Genomic DNA, 20466 nt, shown 5'->3' with positions numbered 1-20466 from the left:
GGTTCAAATGCCTCTTTCTGAGCACCGCAGCAGCATTCCCTTGGAATCATCTCAGCTGTCTCTTGACATTCAGCAGAATGTGGAATAGGCTCTCTCAATATTTATCCTAGCTTATGCTCCCAATTTTTTAGATATTTTGTTCTAGTCTTCAGTGGTAGGCTAAGAAGTCTAAGTAAGCATCTTTTCAAAGACTGTTTCTATCTTTTCAAGAAATACTGTTCCTGGACTTAGTTTCAATTCTTCATCTTATTTGGGACTATGCTCTGTTTTAAAATCTTTGTAACATACATACAATATCCTATTTTCTTCTCAAAGGTGAGAATGAAATGGACACACAGAAATGGTTCATCTTTCATATTCTCTTTATAAATTGGTATTTGTTACAGTTCATACTGAGGTGAATAAGATCTTGGCACTCAAAGTAAGGCAACAGTATGAAATTAAGACATTCACAATATTCGATTAAAGGATGACAAATAATTATTATAAAGGATGACAAAGAAATTAATATCTCTTATTATTGCTCAAAATAAGTAATACCTTATAAAATAACATCAAGAAGAGAAAAGATATTTTAATGGGCCCCTGTAAGAAGCTGATGGATCAAGCATATAGAAATTAGTAAGGAGTGAAAAGATTTCAACAACTAAATTAAAAAGTCTGATATAAGAGAATCTTGCACAAATAAATAGAAACACTTTTGAAATATATTTTTAAAGCACAAAACCAACACTTTTAAAAACAAATAAATATAGCATATTTAAAAGGGAGTATACAGAAACTATACATTCTTTCTAAAGTCAAATGGAGCACAAGGATTCACAACAATTCTCAAAATTTTATCACACAGATAAAGTTCTATAACCACTACACAAGTAATTTAGAAATTAACAGTAAAAGATGGAGAAAGCCAATATATTTGGGGAAAAAACTCCCAAATAATCTGTGTGTTAGGAAGACAATAATGAGAGAAACTATGAAATTGTTAGAACTAAATGACTGTCAGAATATATATATATATCAAGATGTTTGATAATCAGTCAAATGTCACGTAGGGATAAGTTTATAGTTTTAAATGCATTTATTAAAAGACAAGAAGACATTGTGGCACTGCCAGGTCCAGGCTTGTTTAAATTTGTGCTTTCTATTTCTTTAGTGTCTTAAAAATGGATAACAACATATACCAATTCACCCAAAACTTCTCCGTGATAATATCAAGATTCTGAACTTTTAACTGTTTATTGAGATCATGTGATGGTCTCACTATTGAAGTCAATAAAATATGGTTCTTAATTTTTAAAAAACTTCCCTGCCTTTAGTATTTTTAAATTAAATTATAATAGGGTAAAAACATTATAAATCAATGTCCTATTATTTCTTGGCATAAGAAGTCATTTAATATTTTGAAATATACTAGTTTATTCATTGTTTACTTATCTGCTAGATAATTGTGTATTGTCATTACTACAATTTCTGAAACGTGCCATTAGAAATCAAGGTTATCTGAGGTTCCAGGTATTAGGGAGTTTCTTCTTATGCTTATTTATCTTCATATTTTCTGAAATAAAAATAAAAAACATAACATCTAGAAGCAACATATGAATTCATAAAGATGAAATTATTTTCACAACAATATATTAATCATATTATTTCCTTATTGTATCCTCTTTGACAACATCCACCCTTTTTATATAGAAAAGATTACTCTATATTGGTGGAAGATAAGATTCTTAAGATGTAATAGACAATGCCGATTTTAATACTCTCATGGTGTTAAAATGATTGAAAGCAGATTTCCATCTGTGGGATTCCAGGGAAATCTTTATAGTCAGACAATCATTACAGCCAACAAAACGTTGTAGGTAATGTATAAATAGTTTAAAACATTTATTTTATTTGATTTTTATAACTTAAAATAAAAATATAAAAAAGATTTAGGGTAATTTAAAGTGAAAGCACAATAATCTTTAATAATAATATACAAGAGAAAGCCAGAGATTAAATATAAAATGAGTAGTGAAAAAATTATGCTGTTAATATAAGAATATATGGGTACTATATGTCATATGAAATGAGTTTTGAATTTCTTGTTAGTCAAAGGGGAAAACCCACACAAAACCAAAGGAATCATGAAAGTTTTTTGAAAAATAGTATCTTTTCCTAGCATCAAATTCGATAGGAGAATTGTCACATATATTTTTCCATAAAAGGGAAGCATAAAACTTTAAATAACCATTTTGAAGAAAATGCAAAAATCTTATACAGTATTAATATATCATCCTTTAATAAAAGCCAAGGGCATGACTTTAAGTAATAATTCAGTTAAAGCATTAAAAAAAACACACAACTGTTATATTAGGTTTGGGGGTACATGTGTAGGTTTGTTAAATAGGTAAATTTGTGTCACAGTGGTTTGGTGTGTGTACAGCTTATTTTGCTACTTGGGTACTAAGCATAGTACCCAATAGTTATTTTTCCTGTTCTTTTCCCTCCTTCTACCACCCTCCGTCACATAAGCCCCAGTGTCTGTTGTTCACCTCTATGTGTCCCTTGTTCGCCTCTGTATGTCCATGCATTCTCATCATTTAGCTCCTACTTATAAGTGAGAACAGGCAGCATTTGATTTTCTGTTCCTGTGTTAGTTTGCTAACACTAATGGCCTCCAGCTGCATCCATGTGCCTGCAAAGGACTTGATCCCATTCTTTTTTACGGCTGTGCAGTATTCCATGGTGTATGTGTACCACATTTTTCTTATCCAGTCTGTGGGCGGTTAGATTGATTCCATGTCTTTGCTATTGTGAATAGTGCTGTGATGAACATGTGTATACATGTGTCTTTATAGTAGAACAATTTCTGTTCCTTCATGTATATACCCAGTAATGTGTTTATTGGGTCAAATGATAGTTCTGTTTTTAGTTGTTTGAGGAATTACCATACTGCTTTCCGTGATGGTTGAACTAATTTACACTCCCGCCAGCCCTGTATAAGTGCAACCTCTTTTCTCTGCAACCTCTCCAGCGTCTTCTTTAAATTAATTAATTAATTAATTAATTAATTTTGAGATGAAGTTCCACTCTTGTTGCCCAGGCTGGAGTGCAGTGGCGCCATCTCAGCTCATCGCAACCTCAACCTCCCAGGTTGAAGCACGTTTCCAGCCTCAGCCTCCCCAGTAGCTGGGATTACAGGCACGCATCACCATGCCTGGCTAAATTTTGTATTTTTTAAAAAATAGATACGGGTTTTCTTTTCTTTTTTTTTTTTTTTTTGAGACGGAGTTTCGCTCTTGTTACCCAGGCTGGAGAGCAATGGCGCGATCTCGGCTCACCGCAATCTCCGCCTCCTGGGTTCAGGGAATTCTCCTGCCTCAGCCTCCTGAATAGCTGGGATTACAGACGTGCGCCACCATGCCCAGCTAATTTTTTGTATTTTTAGTAGAGACGAGGTTTCACCATGTTGACCAGGATGGTCTCGATCTCTTGACCTCGTGATCCACCCACCTCGGCCCTCAGCCTCCCAAAATGCTGGGATTACAGGTGTGATCCACCACACCTGGTCCTATTTTTTGACTTTTTTTTTTTTTTAAGATGGAGTCTTGCTCTGTTGCCCAGGCTGGAGTGCAGTGGTGTGATCTCAGCTCACTGCAAACTCTGACTCCTGGGTTCAAGCAATTCTCCTGCCTCAGCCTCCTGAGTAGCTGGGATTACAGACTTGCGCCACTATGCCCAGCTAATTTTTGTATTTTTAGTACTGACAGGGTTTTACCATGTTGGCCAGGCTGGTCTTGAACTCCTGACTCATGAGAGCCAAATCAAGAACACATCCCATTCACAATTGCCACAAGAGAATAAAATACCTAAGAATATAGCTAACCAGGGAGATGAAAGATCTGTACAATGAAAACTACAAAACACTGCTCAGAGAAAGCTGACACAAACAAATGGAAAAACTTCCATGCATATGTATAAGAATCAATATTGTTAAAATGGCCATAGTGTCCAAAGCAATTTATAGATTCAGTGCTATTTGTATCAAACTACCAATGACATCCTTAACAGAACTAGAAAAAAGTTTATATAAACATATAGACAATCATCAGACATTTATTAACTTTTCTTATACTTACCACTTTGTTATTGAAGGATTAATATTTTAAAATATGATGTAGTCTCTTAAGAAACTTGAGAAGTAGTCTAATCCTTATTATGTCATTACTTCCAAAGAATGATTTTGATACTTTTTAAAGAAGCTTTAGAAACATGAAACTCCTAATAATAGATATCCTGTTAAAAATTTTAAAAATAATGTAAATATAATCACATTTGACATATTATTAAATTGTTATTGATTTCTATTTTGTGTGGTATGAAGTATAAAAAGGAAAAAAGCTACCATTATGACATCAAAATATGACTGTTTATGTCCAGTTTTACTTAATATATCATGAATTTACAAAGATGAGGTTAAAATATCATACCTGGTTAAAAAAAAAGTATAATAGAAGAATCTCATTATAATGGCATCAAAAAAGAGAATGGTATGGATCAATTTATTTCTGCATCATATCTGCAGTTATGTATTCTGATGGTGTAATTTTTTTGCTCAAAGATTCACAACAGTTACATTTTCATTATTCCAGGCACTTATTTGTCTTGTTTGACACATTTTCTTTGTTGGATTCTGCCTTGCCTGATAGCCAATAGCTTACACTTACTGAGTTCACATTATGTTCTAGGCGTAGTTCCAAAGTGTGTAGTACAATATACAAGGTAGAAAAAGCAGAAAGAGGGCAAGTCATGAATGATGGGAAGTTGTGTATGTCCATCTCTCATTCAATTGACAAAGGATTAAAGCAAGCATGTCTTTCATAATGTAGACACTAAGGATAGAGGTGTCGAAGGTGGAGGAAACATTAAGGATCATTTAAACTCTTTGAAGCTTTTATAGATGAAGAAAGCTCAGAGGAGTGTTAGAGCTTGACCAATATCATATATGTACTCCCTAGTTCACCAGGACTGAAACCTAGGTGCTTTGACCTTGAATTCTTTGTTTCTTCTACTCCACTAAGGGGATAAGTCAATTATCAATAATATTGTATCTGAAAATGATGCAAAATTTTAAGAATGACTAAAATTCAAGCAATGCTAAAATTTTCTTCATCTGTTAAAACAAACAGTGGTCTAAAATAAAAATCCTGATACATTTAAATTAAATAATAGAGGGATTTTATTTTTGAAATATTCTAGATAATTTTGAATTTTAGACTAAAATAGTGAATTTTATTATAATTTTCAAAACACTTTGTTATTCTTCTTTGAATTGCACAACTGGGAACAGTAAGGAAAATAGTTTACATAGGCTGAATTTTTCTTACCATGATAAATAACTTGGGGCTTTAAAAGATGATTGCTTAAGTTATAAATGTTCTTTACAACATACAGTTCTATCATAAGATAAATTCTGCTTAATAACCATATTTTATAACCTCTTATGTCACCACTAATTTTTAAATAGTATTTTATAAGTTTATGAAACATTGTATGTTACTAAAGTTACATTTCAAAATCTTACTTTTTCATATTGTTTTTTTCCAGAAAGTGATGAATGTATACCCACATGTTGGAAAAGAGAAGGTTTATACTGAATACGTATTTGCTTCTTTCGTTTTAAACAATTTTTCTGGGGAAAAAGAGAAACAGCAGTCTTCTGTAAAAATCCAGATATTGCTTTGTATTGCATTTACTGATGGTAGAATTTTTATATATTAGTTTTTGCTAGAGCTCTATTTTCATATTTAAAAAATATAAACAAAATATTTAATTTTTACCTTTTTCTTCACAAGAATAGAGCAAAGGAGTTGGGATAAAAAACAGCTTGGGTTCCAACATATATTTTCATGAACTCTGTCTTAGAAAACCAGGTTAGTGTTGTACTAACTATATTTCCTCTTTTTTTTAATTACAGTAACTAAAATAAAATGCTTGGTATTTTTCTCTCTGTATCTGTCAGACTACAGTATTCTTTCACTTCCCATATTCATTGACTGAGTTCTCTATTGAATTACATCTCCTCAATTTCTTCTTAAATAGTGAAAAATATGCTGTTAAGACAGAGAACCGATTTATAGTCAATGAAAAAGAATCTGGAAAATTTTCTCAAGAATAAAAATAAGAAGGATGACCTATGGCACCATTCCTATTAAAAACAAACATTTGAAGGCTGGGTATGGTGACTCATGCCTGTAATCCCAGCACTTTGGGAGGTTGAGGTGGAAGGATTGCTTGAACTCAGGAGTGTGAGACCAGCTTGGGCAATATAGTGAGACCCCATCTCTAAACATAAACAAAAACAAAAATAAAACAAACCCCACAATTGAAATAATTATGATCACTGAGAATTATTTTATATATTTTTATACCTAGAAGATTCAGAAAAATAAATCTAAAATGTATATATATAGTAATTTTTTTAATAGCAGTTTTATTAAATGCATTTCTACCCAGTACTAACACATAGGAAAATATTGAGTTTCTCTTTTTAACTGTAAAGTAATTTAATGGTCTAGAGTTAATTTAATTTGAAGCTAAATTAGCATCAGATAAAATTGGTTGAGAAGTTACAGTTTAGCAAATAAGATAATGGCTTTGCAAATACACCCTTAAAACAACCTGCTGATAAAGCTGAGCTTATTTCATATTACTGTAAGGGCAATCACTACTTTTATGGAGTCTGGATAGTGCCTGTTCAAGTCTTTTGCCCTTTTTAAAATTGGTTTGTTTATCTGTGGTTGGGTTGTGAAAGTTCTATACATATACTGAATACATGTCCTTTGTTGGATATGGAATTTACAAATATTTTCTTCTAGTCCGTGGTGTCTTATCATCCTCTTAATAGTACCTTTTGCAACACAAAAATTTTTACTTTTGATGAGATCCAATTTATCCATTTTAAAAAATGGATCATGCTTTTAGTGTCATTTAAAAAAATTTCACCCAGCCCTAGGTCCTGAACATTTTTTCTAGATTTTCTTCCAAGAGTTTTATATTTTTGTGTTTAGATAGATGATTTATTTTGAAATAATGTTTGTATAAAGTGTGAGGTTTAGGTTGAAGTATGGTTGAGAGATAGGGCACTAATTGATCCAGTAAACATTTGTGAAAAGATTATTCTTTCTCCACTGAATTTCATATACTTCTTTGCAAAATAACAGTTGGCTATATTTTGTGGGCCTATTTCTGGACTGCTCTGCTCCATGGACCTTTGTGTTTATCCTTTTGCCAATAAAGGCTTGTCTTGATTACTGTAGCCTTATAGTAAGCTTTAAAAATCAATAATGTGATTTTCCCAACTTTATTCTGCTTTTTAAAAATTATTTTAGTTGATCTACTTCCTTTGTCTTTTCTTAAAAATTCTGGAATCAGCTTTGGTAGAATATCTTCCAAAAAATTCCTGCTGGGATTTTGATTAAAACTGTGTTAAATCCATAGATCAATTTGGGTTACATTCATACCTTTACTAAGTTGAGCTTCCCAATCTATGTTTATGGTATGTCTCTTTGTTTCTTTCAATATTAGCATTTTGAGGTGTTCAGCATATAGATAATGTACATATTTTGTTAAATTTATACACACAGAGATATATAAATACTTTTATATAATATTTTTTAAATATTGTAAATAATTTTAAAATGTTGGTGGCTGGGAGTGGTGGCTCATGCCTGTAATCCCAGCACTTTGAGAGGCTGAGGCAGGCAGGTCACAAGGTTGAGAGATCAAGACCATCCTGGCCAACATGGTGAACCCCCATCTCTACTAAAAATACAAAAAATTAGCTGGGTGTGGTGGCACACACCTGTAGTCCTAGCTACTTGGGAGGCTGAGGCAGGAGAATCACTTGAACTGAGGAGGCGGAGGTTGCAGTGAGCCAAGATTGCGCCACTGCACTCCAGCCTGGTGACAGAGGGAGACTCTGTCTTGAAAAAAAAAATGTTGGTGAGATGGTTTGTCTCTGTGTCCCCACCCAAATTTCATGTCAAATTGTAATTCCCACATTTCACAGGAGAGAGCTTGTGAGAGGAAATTGGATCATGGGGGTGAATTTCCCCTATGCTGTTCTCATTATAGTGAGTGAGTTCTCATGAGAGGTAATGGTTTTATGTGTGCCAATTCCCTGCTGGCTTTCTCTCTCCTGCTGCCATGTAAGATGTGCCTTGCTTCCCCTTCACCTTCTGCCGTAACTATAAGTCTCCTGAGGCCTCCCAGCTATGCAGAGCTGTGAGTCAATTAAGCCTCTTTTCTTTATAAATTACCCAGTCTCTTTGTAGCAGTGTGAAAATGGACTAATACATTTGGTTTTCAACTTTTCATTGCTATTTTGCTGAAAAATGATGGATTTTTATAGGTCTTGTATCTTGCAACTTTGTTCAAACTCATTTATCAGTTCTAGGATGTGTGTGTGTGTGTGTGTGTGTGTGTGTATTCTTTGTGATTTTCTACATAGACAATCATCGCATTTGCTTCTCAATTCATGTACCTTTATTTTTCCCTTTATTGCACTGGTTTGAATTTCCAGTAAAATATTGAATAGGAGTGGTGAGGACAGACTTGGTTACTTTTTTCTTAATCTTAGAGTGAAAGCATCCAGTTTTCAACAATGAAGCATGAAGTTGGCTATGGGATTTCTCTAGATGCTCTTTAACATGTCAGAGAAGTTTCTTTCTATTCTTAATTGGCTAGGAGTTTTTATTATAAATGAATTGTGAATTTTGTCAAATGATTTTTCTGCATCAGTTAATATTAATGTGGCTTTTCTTCTTTAGAATCTTAGATTGGTGGGTTACACTGTATGATTTTCAAACATTAAACCAGTTTTGTATTCATAAGATAAATACCAATTAGTATGGTGTATTTTCTTTTTACATACTGGTGGATTCAATTTACTATTACTTGGAAGATTTTTCTATCTATATATTTGGAGGTATTTGTTCTCAGTTTTCTTTTTTGCTCTGTTTTTGTCTGGTTTTATGTCAGGGTAATGCTGGCCTCATGAAAAGAATTGGGATGTACCATTTCTTCTTCTATTTTGGAGAAGATATTACATACAATTGGTATTATTTATTCTCCATTTAGTAGAATACACCTTTAAACCCTTTGGATGTGGAAATTTCTTTTTCAGGATTTAAAAATAATAATTCAATTTCTTTAGTAGATATAGGACTGTTCAGGTTGCCTATTTTATCTTGGATGAGTTTTGATAGTTTACAATTTTTGATGGATTTTATTTTTATTAATTTATTTATTTTGAGATGAAGTCTCATTCTATTGCCAGACTGGAGTGCTGTGGCGCGATCTCGGCTAACTGCAACCTCTGTTTCCTGGGTTCCAGCGATTCTCCTGCCTCAGCCTCCCGAGTAGATGGGACTACAGGTGTGCACCACCACGCCCAGCTAATTTTTTTTGTATTTTTAGTGGAGACGAGGTTTCACCATTTTGGCCAGGATGGTCTTGATCTTTTGACCTTGTGATCTGCCTGTCTCGGCCTCCCAAAGTGCTGGAATTACAGGCATAAGCCACCACTCCCGGCTGATGGATTTCATTTTTAAGTTGCTCATTTTACATGCATGAAAGTGCTTGTAGTATTCCCTTATTATCCTTTTAGTATCTGTGCAGTATGTTGTGGAACTCCCACTTTGTTTCTAATATTGATAACCTGTCACTCTTATTAGAAACTTAGCAGTTTTCTTGCTCTTTTAAAAAAAATCACCTTTTGGTTTTATTAGTTTTCTAATTTGTTTTTATGCTTTTAATTTTGCTGTTTTCTTTTATTATTATTTTCTTCCTTCTCTTTCTCAGACTTTTATTTTCTAGTTTGTTAACATAGAAGTTGAGATTATGAATGTGAGATCTTTCTTCTCTTCTAAGATATAGATTTAAGTCTATAAGCTTTCTCTCTAACCAGGGCTTTAGCTGCATTCCAAAAATGTTGAAACATTGTATTTTCATCCATTTCAAAGAGCTAATTTCCTTTGAAACTTATTTCTTCACCTAGGGTTTATTGAGAAGTGTGTTGTTTCATTACCAAGTGCGTGAGATTTTTCAGTTGTCTTTATGTTGTTGATTTCTAATTTGATTCTATTGTGGCACAAGAACATACATTTAAAAAATTATTTCAATATAAATTTGTTAAGCTTTGTTTTATGATCCAAAGTATGGCTATTTTGGTAAATGTTGTATCTGTTTTTTTAAGAGAATGTATTTTCTACTGTTATTGGATGTAGTGGTTTTTAAATGTCAATAAAATCCAGTTGGCAGATGGTGTTCAGTTCTTTTATCTCCTTGCTGGTTTTCTGCCTATCAGTTCTGTTGATTACTGAGAGAGAGGATGGTTGAAATCTCCAACTGCAATTGTAGATCAATTGATTTTTTTCTTTTAGTTCTGTCAGTTTTTGCTTCATGCATTTCAAGACTCTGTTGTCTCTTGGTAATTTCACCCTTTATTATATATAATATCTTTCTTGATCCCTTGACTGGTTTCTCTTTTTTTTTTTGCTTTTAAGTCTATTCTGATATTAATATAGCTACTACGAGCTGGGCATCATGACTCAAGCCTGTAATCCCAACACTTTTGGAGGCTGAGGTGGGTGGATGGCTTGAGCCTGGGAGTTAGAGACCAGTCTGGGCAACATGGCAGAAGCCCGTCTCTACATAAAATACAAAAATTAGCTGGGTATAATGAGATGTACCTATAGCTCCAGTTACTGGGGAGGCTGAGGTGGGAGGATCACCTGAGCCCAGGGAAGTGTTGAGGCTGTAGTGAGCTTTGATTGTGCTACTGCAATTCAGCCTGACATACAGAATGAGACTGTAATTAAATAAATAAATAAACAAAATATAGCTACTACTGCAAATTTCCTTTGATTTGTGTTTGTATGGTATATGTTTTCTTCATCTACAAGTTTTAACCTATCTATAATATTTGAACTGAGTATTGACTTCAGTAGTTGCATTACTAAAAAAATCTACTCTCATGAACTCTTAATGGTGTATTTTCATCATTTATATTTAATATAAGTATTGGCATGTTTGAATTTATGTCTACTTTTTTTTTTCTATTTGTTCACTCTGTTTTTGTCTCTGTTTCTACTTTTCACTGCATTTTTGTGGTCTCTCATTATTTCATTTAATAGATGGAAAGATCAAAATTTGGGATATTAGAAATTTTAAAATTTGATGCATTTATCAGATTTGGTTTGGTAGACAAATTTTAGGTAATTACATCAGATAGATAATATTTCTTTTAAAAGATTTGGTATTCTTAAAGTAAATAAATACTCATAAGATCTTCTCCTGTGTCACACAGCTTTACCTGAAAAATGTCATCCAAGAGCCAATCTATGGGTTTATCTTTGTAGAACATTAAAAAAAAACATACAAAGTGAGTTAAATCCTCAGATCTAAAGAGCTTTCCTGTGGGAAAAAAATAATTAGATATAATTAATTCATATATAGTTGTTTATTTCTTTAACATGGGAAAAAGGCAAAAGTTATTAAAATTTATGTATGTCCCATTCCTTAGAAATAAAGATTAAAGCACTACTGAAATTGGACAATGATAAAATTAAACACTCGATTTACTTAAGCATTAAGGATTACCACTTATGAAAGAGAATATAAGCAGGTTTAGAATAGTCAATACTTTTAGGAAATCAATTGTGATAACTAATGAGGCTCGATTATCTAAATCAAGTGAAAGACAAGTGCATAGAATGAAATATGTAGGCACTGTAATCTTTTATTTAATTTTGTACAAACTGTATTTTTACCTGATTTTTGTAGCACTTTATCAATCTACATTTTTCATTTTTATCTACTACATATTTCATTAAAAATAACACAATGTTATTTTTAGTACTTAATTTTATTAAATTACTCTTATTTCAGTATTTGAGCATTATTTTAAGAAGATGTTACTTTTCTTTTATATTTGTGATTCTTAAAGATTTACTATATAATTTAAAGTATTAGTCCATTAAATCTAATAATTTTTTTCTGATATACTACACCTTTAATTTTAAAATGAAGTTGAAGGGATAAGATTCAGGTATATAATCACTTCAAAGTAAATAATGCAAAATACATCTAATGATTTGATAAGTATGAAAGTAAGATGTAAGCATGCTTCATTCTTCACTCGGACTTGAGTTTATATGGGTCACTTAATAAAATGTATAATTGTATTTTAATTTTTGGCACTGATTTATATAGTAGCTAAAGCAAGTAATTTAACGATGAAAATGACTGATTCAATTCCTAACCTGCTGTCACCATGCTATAAAATTCTATTTGGCAAGCTCATATTTTTAGCAAATAATGAATAACTGAATTGCTATTAATGATAACTAAAAGCAAAACTTTTGTTAAGTTTAAGCTTGAATAAGATTTGGCATGCCATAAATAGTGGTCCTTGTTCAATGTGATCTTGTGATTAGAATGTAAGTATTCTCTATGTGTCTCCTACTTGACTTTACTGAGAAAGATAAATTTTTTTGAGAATTTTAAATTCTCAGAGTAATCCATCACCAAGATTATTTCCTCTTCAAGCTTTTCATTGGGTATTATTGTTAACTATAATTTTCCTTCTTATTTTAATCAAGGCTGAAGAAATTCACCCCACTTTGGGCTCTTAAAATTTTACAGAAAACATGAAAAACAAAAGTCATCAAGTGAGTATATGAAAAACAGATAGACCTCACTAGCAATCCCAGAAATACTTTACTCAGAATGGCAAATGTATACATATAATAATAGATAAAACCAAATTTTGTCAAGCACATGGGAAGCACAAACTTTTATGCACTGCTTGTGAGAGCATAAACTATACAGCCAATCTGTAAAGCTACTGGCAGTACTTAGAGCTATGTGAATTTTCAGTGGTCCATTCCAGGTGACATATATGTCATTTCACTTTTTTGTGGTAGCAAAAAATTGGAAGCAATTAAAGTCTGCCACGCAGGAAATAGATAGTCAAATGTGAGTGATAAGTGATAAGTCATCACTTCTTTCAAAGTCTTTTGGTGACTGGTCACTGTGCATCCATTATTTAGTTCACTTGTAGACAGAAAAATGTGTGGTTATCTTGCCTTACCTTCTGGTGATAAACAAAAGTAGGTAATTAAGGAAGGATTTAACAAAAGTAGGTAATTAAAGGAAAGAACTGGCTGACAGATGAAAGCATAGAAAGTGAATGCTGGAAGTGAATTTAGATGTGACTATAAGATGACTGATCATGGGATTGTTGGCATAAAAAATTTAAAAGCAGGTTACAGTTTTATATGCATGATCTCTCAGTTATGAGCAAAATAGGTAGTCTTCGGTTTGCACAATTCCAAATGTACAACTTTCAGTGACCATCATTATGCAGTACTTATGCAGCAATAAAAAACCAATAAACTAAATGAACATAAAACAACATGCTGATAGCTTAGAAATCAAGTTTCGAGGACAAAAAAAGTAAGGAATAGGATATACAAATATGAGAAACACCAAATATTTTACATAGATATTGTATATATGTGTATTTTGAACATATGAGAGTGAACGATATATTGAAGAATGTCAGGAAGTGGGTATAGGAATTGGGAATAAAAGGAAAGAATAAATAAGGAAGAGCTTCTGCATGAATCAATAATGTCATGCACCATAAAAAACTTGATCCAACAAAGTAGATCTACTGCTTACCCATGAATCCAAGCATTGAAAACTCAATAAAAAACCAATCATTTGAACTGATATTATGTACAAAATCTGTTATTTTTGTAAAGTACATCTCTTTAGCTATGATATCGTCTTCTAGCTGAAAAAAAAAACCAAAAAGACAGTACCTTCGATGCTTCCATTAAGCAAGCTATATTAGCTTGAAAATAAAAAATACAATAGAATACACTGAAGAAAATGTTTTTTATAAAGTAACAATTTTATTTCAATTTCAATTAATTGAGGGTATTTACAGTTAGTTGATTTTCCTTTTTTTTTTTTTCTTTTTTTGAGACAGGGTCTCACTCTGTTACCCAGGCTGGAGTGCAGTGGTGTGACTGCAGGCATGCGCCATCATGTCTGGTTAATTTTTATGTTATTGGTAGAGATGGAGTTTCACCATGCTGCCCAGGCTGGTTTCAATCTCCTGGGCAACATAGTGGACTCAAGTGATCCTCCTGCGTGGCCTCCCAACTTCTGGGCTCAAGTGAGCCTCTCACCTTGACCTCCCAAAGTGCCAAGATTACAGGCATGAAACACCACACCCTGCCCCGTGTTTGATTCTCAGATTAACCAGACAAGAGATTATCTGTTTCTTTACTAAATACTAAACATTCAATCTAGATCTCTCTTTGAAATAGTCTCCTTATCCAAATCCACTTTCATCCTCACAAATACTTCAGTTTCTAGTTTAAGACTGTCTTGGTCCATTTGAGCTGTTATAACAAAATACCATAGGCTGGGTAGTTTTTAAACAACCAACATTTATGTTTCACAGTCCCAGAGCCTGGGAAGGCCAAGAACAAGATGCTAGCAGGTGTGTGTCTGCTGAGGGCCTATTCCTCATAGATGATGGCTTCCACTGTGTCTTCACACAGTAAAAGGGGCTAGCTAGCTCTCTGAGGTCTCTTTTATAAGGGCACTAATCCCATTCATCAGGGTCTGCCTGCATAATCTAATTGCCTCCCACAGGCCCCACCTCCAAATACTATCACCTTGGGGATGAGAATTTTAACATATTGATTTTGGGAGAGAGGCCAGGAGCCTTAGCTCACGCCTGTAGTCTCAGCACTTTGGAAGGCTGAGACAGACAGATCTCTTGAGTCCAGGAGTTCAAGACCAGCCTGGGCAACACAGCCAAACCCTGCCTCTACAAAAACTACAAAAAATTAGTTGGGTGTGGTGGTGTGCACCTGTAGTCCCAGCTACTTGAGGCTTCGGTGAGCTGTGATCATGCCACTGCACTCTAACCTGGATGACAGAGCAAGACATTGTCTCAAAAAAAAAACAAAAAACAAAAACAAAATTTGGGGAGGCTCTGGGAGGGATGCAACCATTCAGACCATAGCTAAGATGAACTAGCTTAATGCTTGTGATGAAAGGTGCCGTGTTCTATCTCCAGATATTGTGGCTGACAAACTGGTTCCCAGCAAAGAGAAGACAAAAAGAAACTGGGCACTCTCATCCACAACTCCACAACTAGCTAGTTAGAATAATGGTGGAAGCCTAAAAATATCCCCAACAAGAGAGAGGGGGCAATGGAAATGAGATTTCTTTTTTATTTTATATATATTATGCATAATCTATGGACTAAGAGGGCCTCACAAGTAATTAAGAAAAATGTGGCAGTCCTCCGGCACACTACGAGGACATAGAATAGAACTGTGGTGTTTCAAATTGAGAAGAGTGCATTGGCTGGACCTTGTGTTTCCAGGACATCGCCCCTAACTGGGAATCAAAGGAGGCCTTTTTTTATTCCAGTAAAAGAGAAGACCTTGCTTTAGGCCTTTTCTAACTTTCTCTCTAGTCTACAACTCTCTTTTGCAAATTCTTCTCACAAGTGCATATTGTCTATGTAGTGAGTTCAAATTGCTATTGCTATTTAGAAACATAACATTATTTAACAATGTGCAGGGATTTAGAGGGTACAAACTACATATAATTGATTCACTTTTACAAATACAGTGAGGCACTGAGAACTGTGTTACTCATAAAGCATGAGTAAATGTAGGGTAGCAATGATAAGTGTATATAATGCCTGACAAATGCTCAAAATGCATTCACTTAATCTAATAAAATTGTAAGCCAAGAAATAAATGTAGGCACTATAATTTTTTTTGAGAATTTCTTTTCAGTTTGATTCAGGTAACTATAATTTTCACTGTAACAGTGAACTTAGCAAGAATATTCATATATAATCAATTTTAAACTTCCTTTGGCATTTTAATACAGCAAGTATTTTCTATTTTCTGAGTATAATGTAAGGTGGAGGAGCACAATGAGGAAATGAAATTACAGGAGGGAAGGAGAAAATAATATTTTCAATTTAAATTATATTTATCAATAGATATAATTGGTGTATACTATATATAGATGTACATATATACACACACATGCATACATACATGCACACACATACACACCCCAGTTTCCTACCTGTAAATAATACTTGGCCTTTGGCTGAGCATACAGCATCAAAATGCAAAAATCCAATACTTGTTTGATCACCAACTAAAGGTAAGCAGTAAGATCTGTTAATATTTCTCATTATTATTTAATTTTTATTTATAAGCATACTTTAGTAATCAAAAACTCTTGCAGTTTACTAACAGAGTACTAGTTACATTAAGTAAATTTGAATATGCTTATACTAAAAAGTTTTCCATCATTATTCAATGGACAGTGTTGGCCATTGCTAAACTAGAATAAGCATAACCCATTTGTTTACCTTTTGTTCTAGATAAGTTCTGATCTAGATAATAGTGTTAATATTCTTTCTGATTTTAGGTTTTATTCAAATGAAAGTATAAAGAAACTTTATTCTTTTTTTTCAATGTCTCTCCTAACAGCTTATTGATTCTATCATCCAAGAGTTTTCTCCACAATTCTTAGGGTTAACTATCTGCCACAGAGTGTAAATATTTCTTTTTAGGGGTCTTTAAACCATTTCCCCTAAGTCTTATCCCTTGGTTTACTTGGAAGGGAAAGGTTGCTTTTTTTGTTTTTATTTTGAAAGTAGTCTCCACAAGCCTCTGGAACTCTTCATGGTCCTCTTGAAGAAACCCAGTGTAACTCCCTTCACAAGCTGACTTTATGTTTGGCCTTTGGTGAAATATGTGAGCACACATTGCCTTAACTCTCCCAATCCTAGGGAATGGAGTAATTTTATAATTGCTACTCTCCACCTGATTTTTTTGCGGCCAAATTTGAGGCAATTTGAACTCTAGGGAGTGAAATATTTTGAATAATAACTGAAGAGAATTAAAGAGAGAACTATAGAAAAAATCGTGGATAGGAGACAGGACTAACGTGCAGCTCCGCTTGGCGAGGGAGAACAGTGCCTGGAGACTCACATTTGCTCCAAGAAACACTGCAGAAACATACCAGGAAAACCTAAAGAATTCATAGACCTTTTGAAAGAACCAGCTTGCCACTGCAAACTCCATGAGACAGACCAAAAACTGTGAGTTCCCAAAGTATAAGGGGCAATATTTGGCCTTGATACACACATCCCCACTGGAGAACCTGAGAATCCAAATCACAGGAGAAGAATTTAACCTTACCTACAGCTGAAATGAATTTAGGGAGCCAAGTGAAATATAAAAGTAGAAGAAGCAGCAGGAAAGCCCCAGAGGCACTCCTGGTCCCCAGCTCAAGCCCAGGAAAGCCATTCCTGGCCTTATCTCACAGTGTTCTTTGGGGAAGGGAAAGCAGCCAGTGAAATTGGGGAGGAGGCCACAGGATGAGCGAAGCTCCTAGCTAAATTTTGTAATAATTTTGACTGAGCACGAATTTTCTTGAGCAGAATCTGGGAGCAGGGTAAACGAGAAGTGCAGATAGGAGCACAGAAGCCACTGCTGAAGGTGCGGGCAGGCAGGGAGGGGTGAGGCCTGAGAGCCTTGCTCACTTTTGTGGTGCGGAGGCTTGTAGCCTGGGGCAAGAGCTCAGCCCTGCTCATGGGGCTGCCTGGATATAAATTCAACCCAAAGAAACTTTATTGTCATACTAAGCTAGCTAGATACCAAGCCAGGTCCTGAATATACAAAGAGCAGTACCCAAGGTCATTCTTGCCCTTCTGCATCTCATAACCTCATATGAAAAAAGTAATTAATAAAATTACAATTAGATAATTGCTATATGAAGATATCAACAATGTTGACTATCTTATGGTAAGCTTGCAAAGGTGTGGAAAGCGTGAAAGAGCATGCCACTTAGTTTTAGGGCACAGAGAGCTGACAGAAAGAAGTTGATAATCACAAGGTTGGCAGAGGCCAGATCATGAAGGATCTTTTATGACGTGGGAAACTTTGGTCTTGATCTAATATGAGAAAATATTCTTCTGAGTACAGCATGAAGAATGGATTGGAAGAGAGGTTAGGTTAGGCTAGGATTAAGGACTCTGTAATGGTGAAGGTCTGAACTAAATCCAAGCCAGTGGAAGGAAAATGAGAGGGATGTTGTGTAGAGAGATTTTAAAAAAAGAAACAATGATAGAGATATAAAATGCTGAAGGAAAAACAAGGATCCAGGATGACTCCCAGCTTTGTGATTCTGAAAACCGGGCATAATGTGGACCACTAATTAAAGCAAAACAAAATGCTTAAGATTCCTAGATTCTAACAAACCATTTATAATTTTAAAACAAAGGAAGGCTAATTGGTTTCCCGAAATAAGGCCTTTTTCTGATTTCTGGCATGTCTTTTTATTTATTAAGTTTTGAGGGGCCAAATTATTACATTTCTCATAATACCTACCATAGTAATACCCCAAATTATAATCCTTTGTATGTGTATAGAGCTTTCAATTTTTAAATAATTTTTAAAAGATTCTTTCATAAATATATTTTGTTCTTATAATGACTCTTCCAATTATGCAATATAGACTTCATTATGCACACTAGAAAGTTGGGGAAGCTAAGGAAAAAAAGGTGAAATTACCTGCTTATGATGACCAGCAAACAGAAGGGCTGGGACTAGAATCCAGCTGTAATGATTTATAACCCTAGACTCTCCCCTTCCTCATTATGCCTTTGCTAATTATTGTCTATAAATGTGAACATAGAACATCAGTGGTGTGCTGGTAAATATTTAACAACTGACTTGGGAGTGAAGGGATGGACATTCTGCTTTGTAACTTTTGCCCATTTCCATGGTGTAAATCCTCCTACTGTGACTCATGCTATCAACTCGATGTTACTGTACACAGAGTTGGGAAGTGATGCATATAGTTGAATCTTGCAAGCCAGGAGAAGCCAGCTTCAAAACACCACTGAGTATGAAATAGTTTCTAGTATCAGCTGATTCTAAGACTTTATCAGATGAAGTTGGTTATTTAAGGTTACTATTTTCTAATATGACATACCTGGCTAATTTTTGTGAGTACTCAGCTAAGTGCTTGGTATTTAACATGCTTGAATATAAAAAGGCAGGTATTGAAATGACCTCTAAGGATCCAGACCTCACTTGCCTTTTGAATCTATAAATAGAAGTAAATGCAGACTTATAATTGAATATTTAATTTTCCAGAATAACATAAATACTTCAAAATAATTTTCTTATGCATAGTTACATAATATTTGACTTGAATTATTTCACATGTTGATACATGATACGTGCATCATAAAACTAGCCAAGGTATGTTTTTAATAAATTAATAACAGACATATTAAAATACACAATATAAAATTAGTTTCTTATAAAAATTACAGGTACTTTGACATTTTTAAAGTTCACGGCAAGATGTGTACTCTAACATTTGAAATAAAGAAACTTTTGGGTTGTGATAACACAGTGATTGCAAGACAGCAAGAACATTAGATCATTTTTAAATGCATAATTTTGAATTTAACAAGAGTCCTACTAAATAGCAGTGTAGCTCCTGAAACTAGATTACCACAGCAAGCAAGGATTTAGTCAGACTCTTGTCCACAACTCACTGGAGAACTATGTATACTCTTCAGCATCTTTTTTTAAAAAAAGTTATTGTTGATAGACCAAGAAGGATATCACTAAACTACGTAAAATACAATTCATAAAAATTCCAATATAAATCTTGTACCATAAGGTAAAGGATGGGAAACCAAACAGAAAATTTTAAATGGTCTTCCTTCAGAGATAATATGATTTTAAATGAGATTTGAATTTAGGCATTACATTATTAAAATGTTAAAGGCACAAGGAAATGTTTATGCTACATAAAAAATTTAAAAGTTTAGGCCGGGCGCGGTGGCTCAAGCCTGTAATCCCAGCACTTTGGGAGGCCGAGGCGGGTGGATCACGAGGTCAAGAGATCGAGACCATCTTGGTCAACATGGTGAAACCCCGTCTCTACTAATACAAAAAATTAGCTGGGCACGGTGGCGCGTGCCTGTAATCCCAGCTACTCAGGAGGCTGAGGCAGGAGAATTGCCTGAACCCAGGAGGCGGAGATTGCGGTGAGCCGAGATCGCGCCATTGCGCTCCAGCCTGGGTATCAAGAGCGAAACTCTGTCTCAAAAAAAAAAAAAAAAAAAAAAAAATTTAAAAGTTTACAGTTTTATATGCATAATTTCCATCATGTGCAAAATAGGTAGTCCTTGCTTTGCACAATTCTGAACGTATAAATTTCAGTTACTGTGTTTTAGTCCCCCAACAACACTGTAGTCATGATATATTAATTGTGAATAGTTGTGTAAAGTACAAACTTGACTGCTAGCTCTTCAGTGCACAAATCACTATA

General features: G+C 34.2%; 1 protein-coding gene across 1 annotated transcript in view; it reads right to left on the bottom strand.

Moving 5' to 3' along the window:
- Positions 1–5004: 5004 nt before the first annotated feature.
- MGAT4D (MGAT4 family member D) overlaps positions 5005–20466 on the bottom strand; it is a 53021-nt gene continuing 37559 nt past the window's right edge. The window contains 7 exon segments of the mRNA XM_064383744.1: positions 5005–5061; positions 5570–5678; positions 11334–11463; positions 13735–13849; positions 16186–16260; positions 16928–16934; positions 19111–19224. Coding sequence (XP_064239814.1) covers positions 5005–5061; positions 5570–5678; positions 11334–11463; positions 13735–13849; positions 16186–16260; positions 16928–16934; positions 19111–19224 — 607 coding nt within the window.

This window comes from Aotus nancymaae, unplaced genomic scaffold, assembly GCF_030222135.1.
Source record: "Aotus nancymaae isolate 86718 unplaced genomic scaffold, 86718_ANA_hifiasm-v0.15.2.pri h1tg000033l, whole genome shotgun sequence".
Classification (NCBI taxonomy): Eukaryota; Metazoa; Chordata; class Mammalia; order Primates; family Aotidae; genus Aotus; species Aotus nancymaae.
Note: the sequence above shows the minus strand (reverse complement) of the source record. Positions and strands in the feature narration are given on the sequence as shown.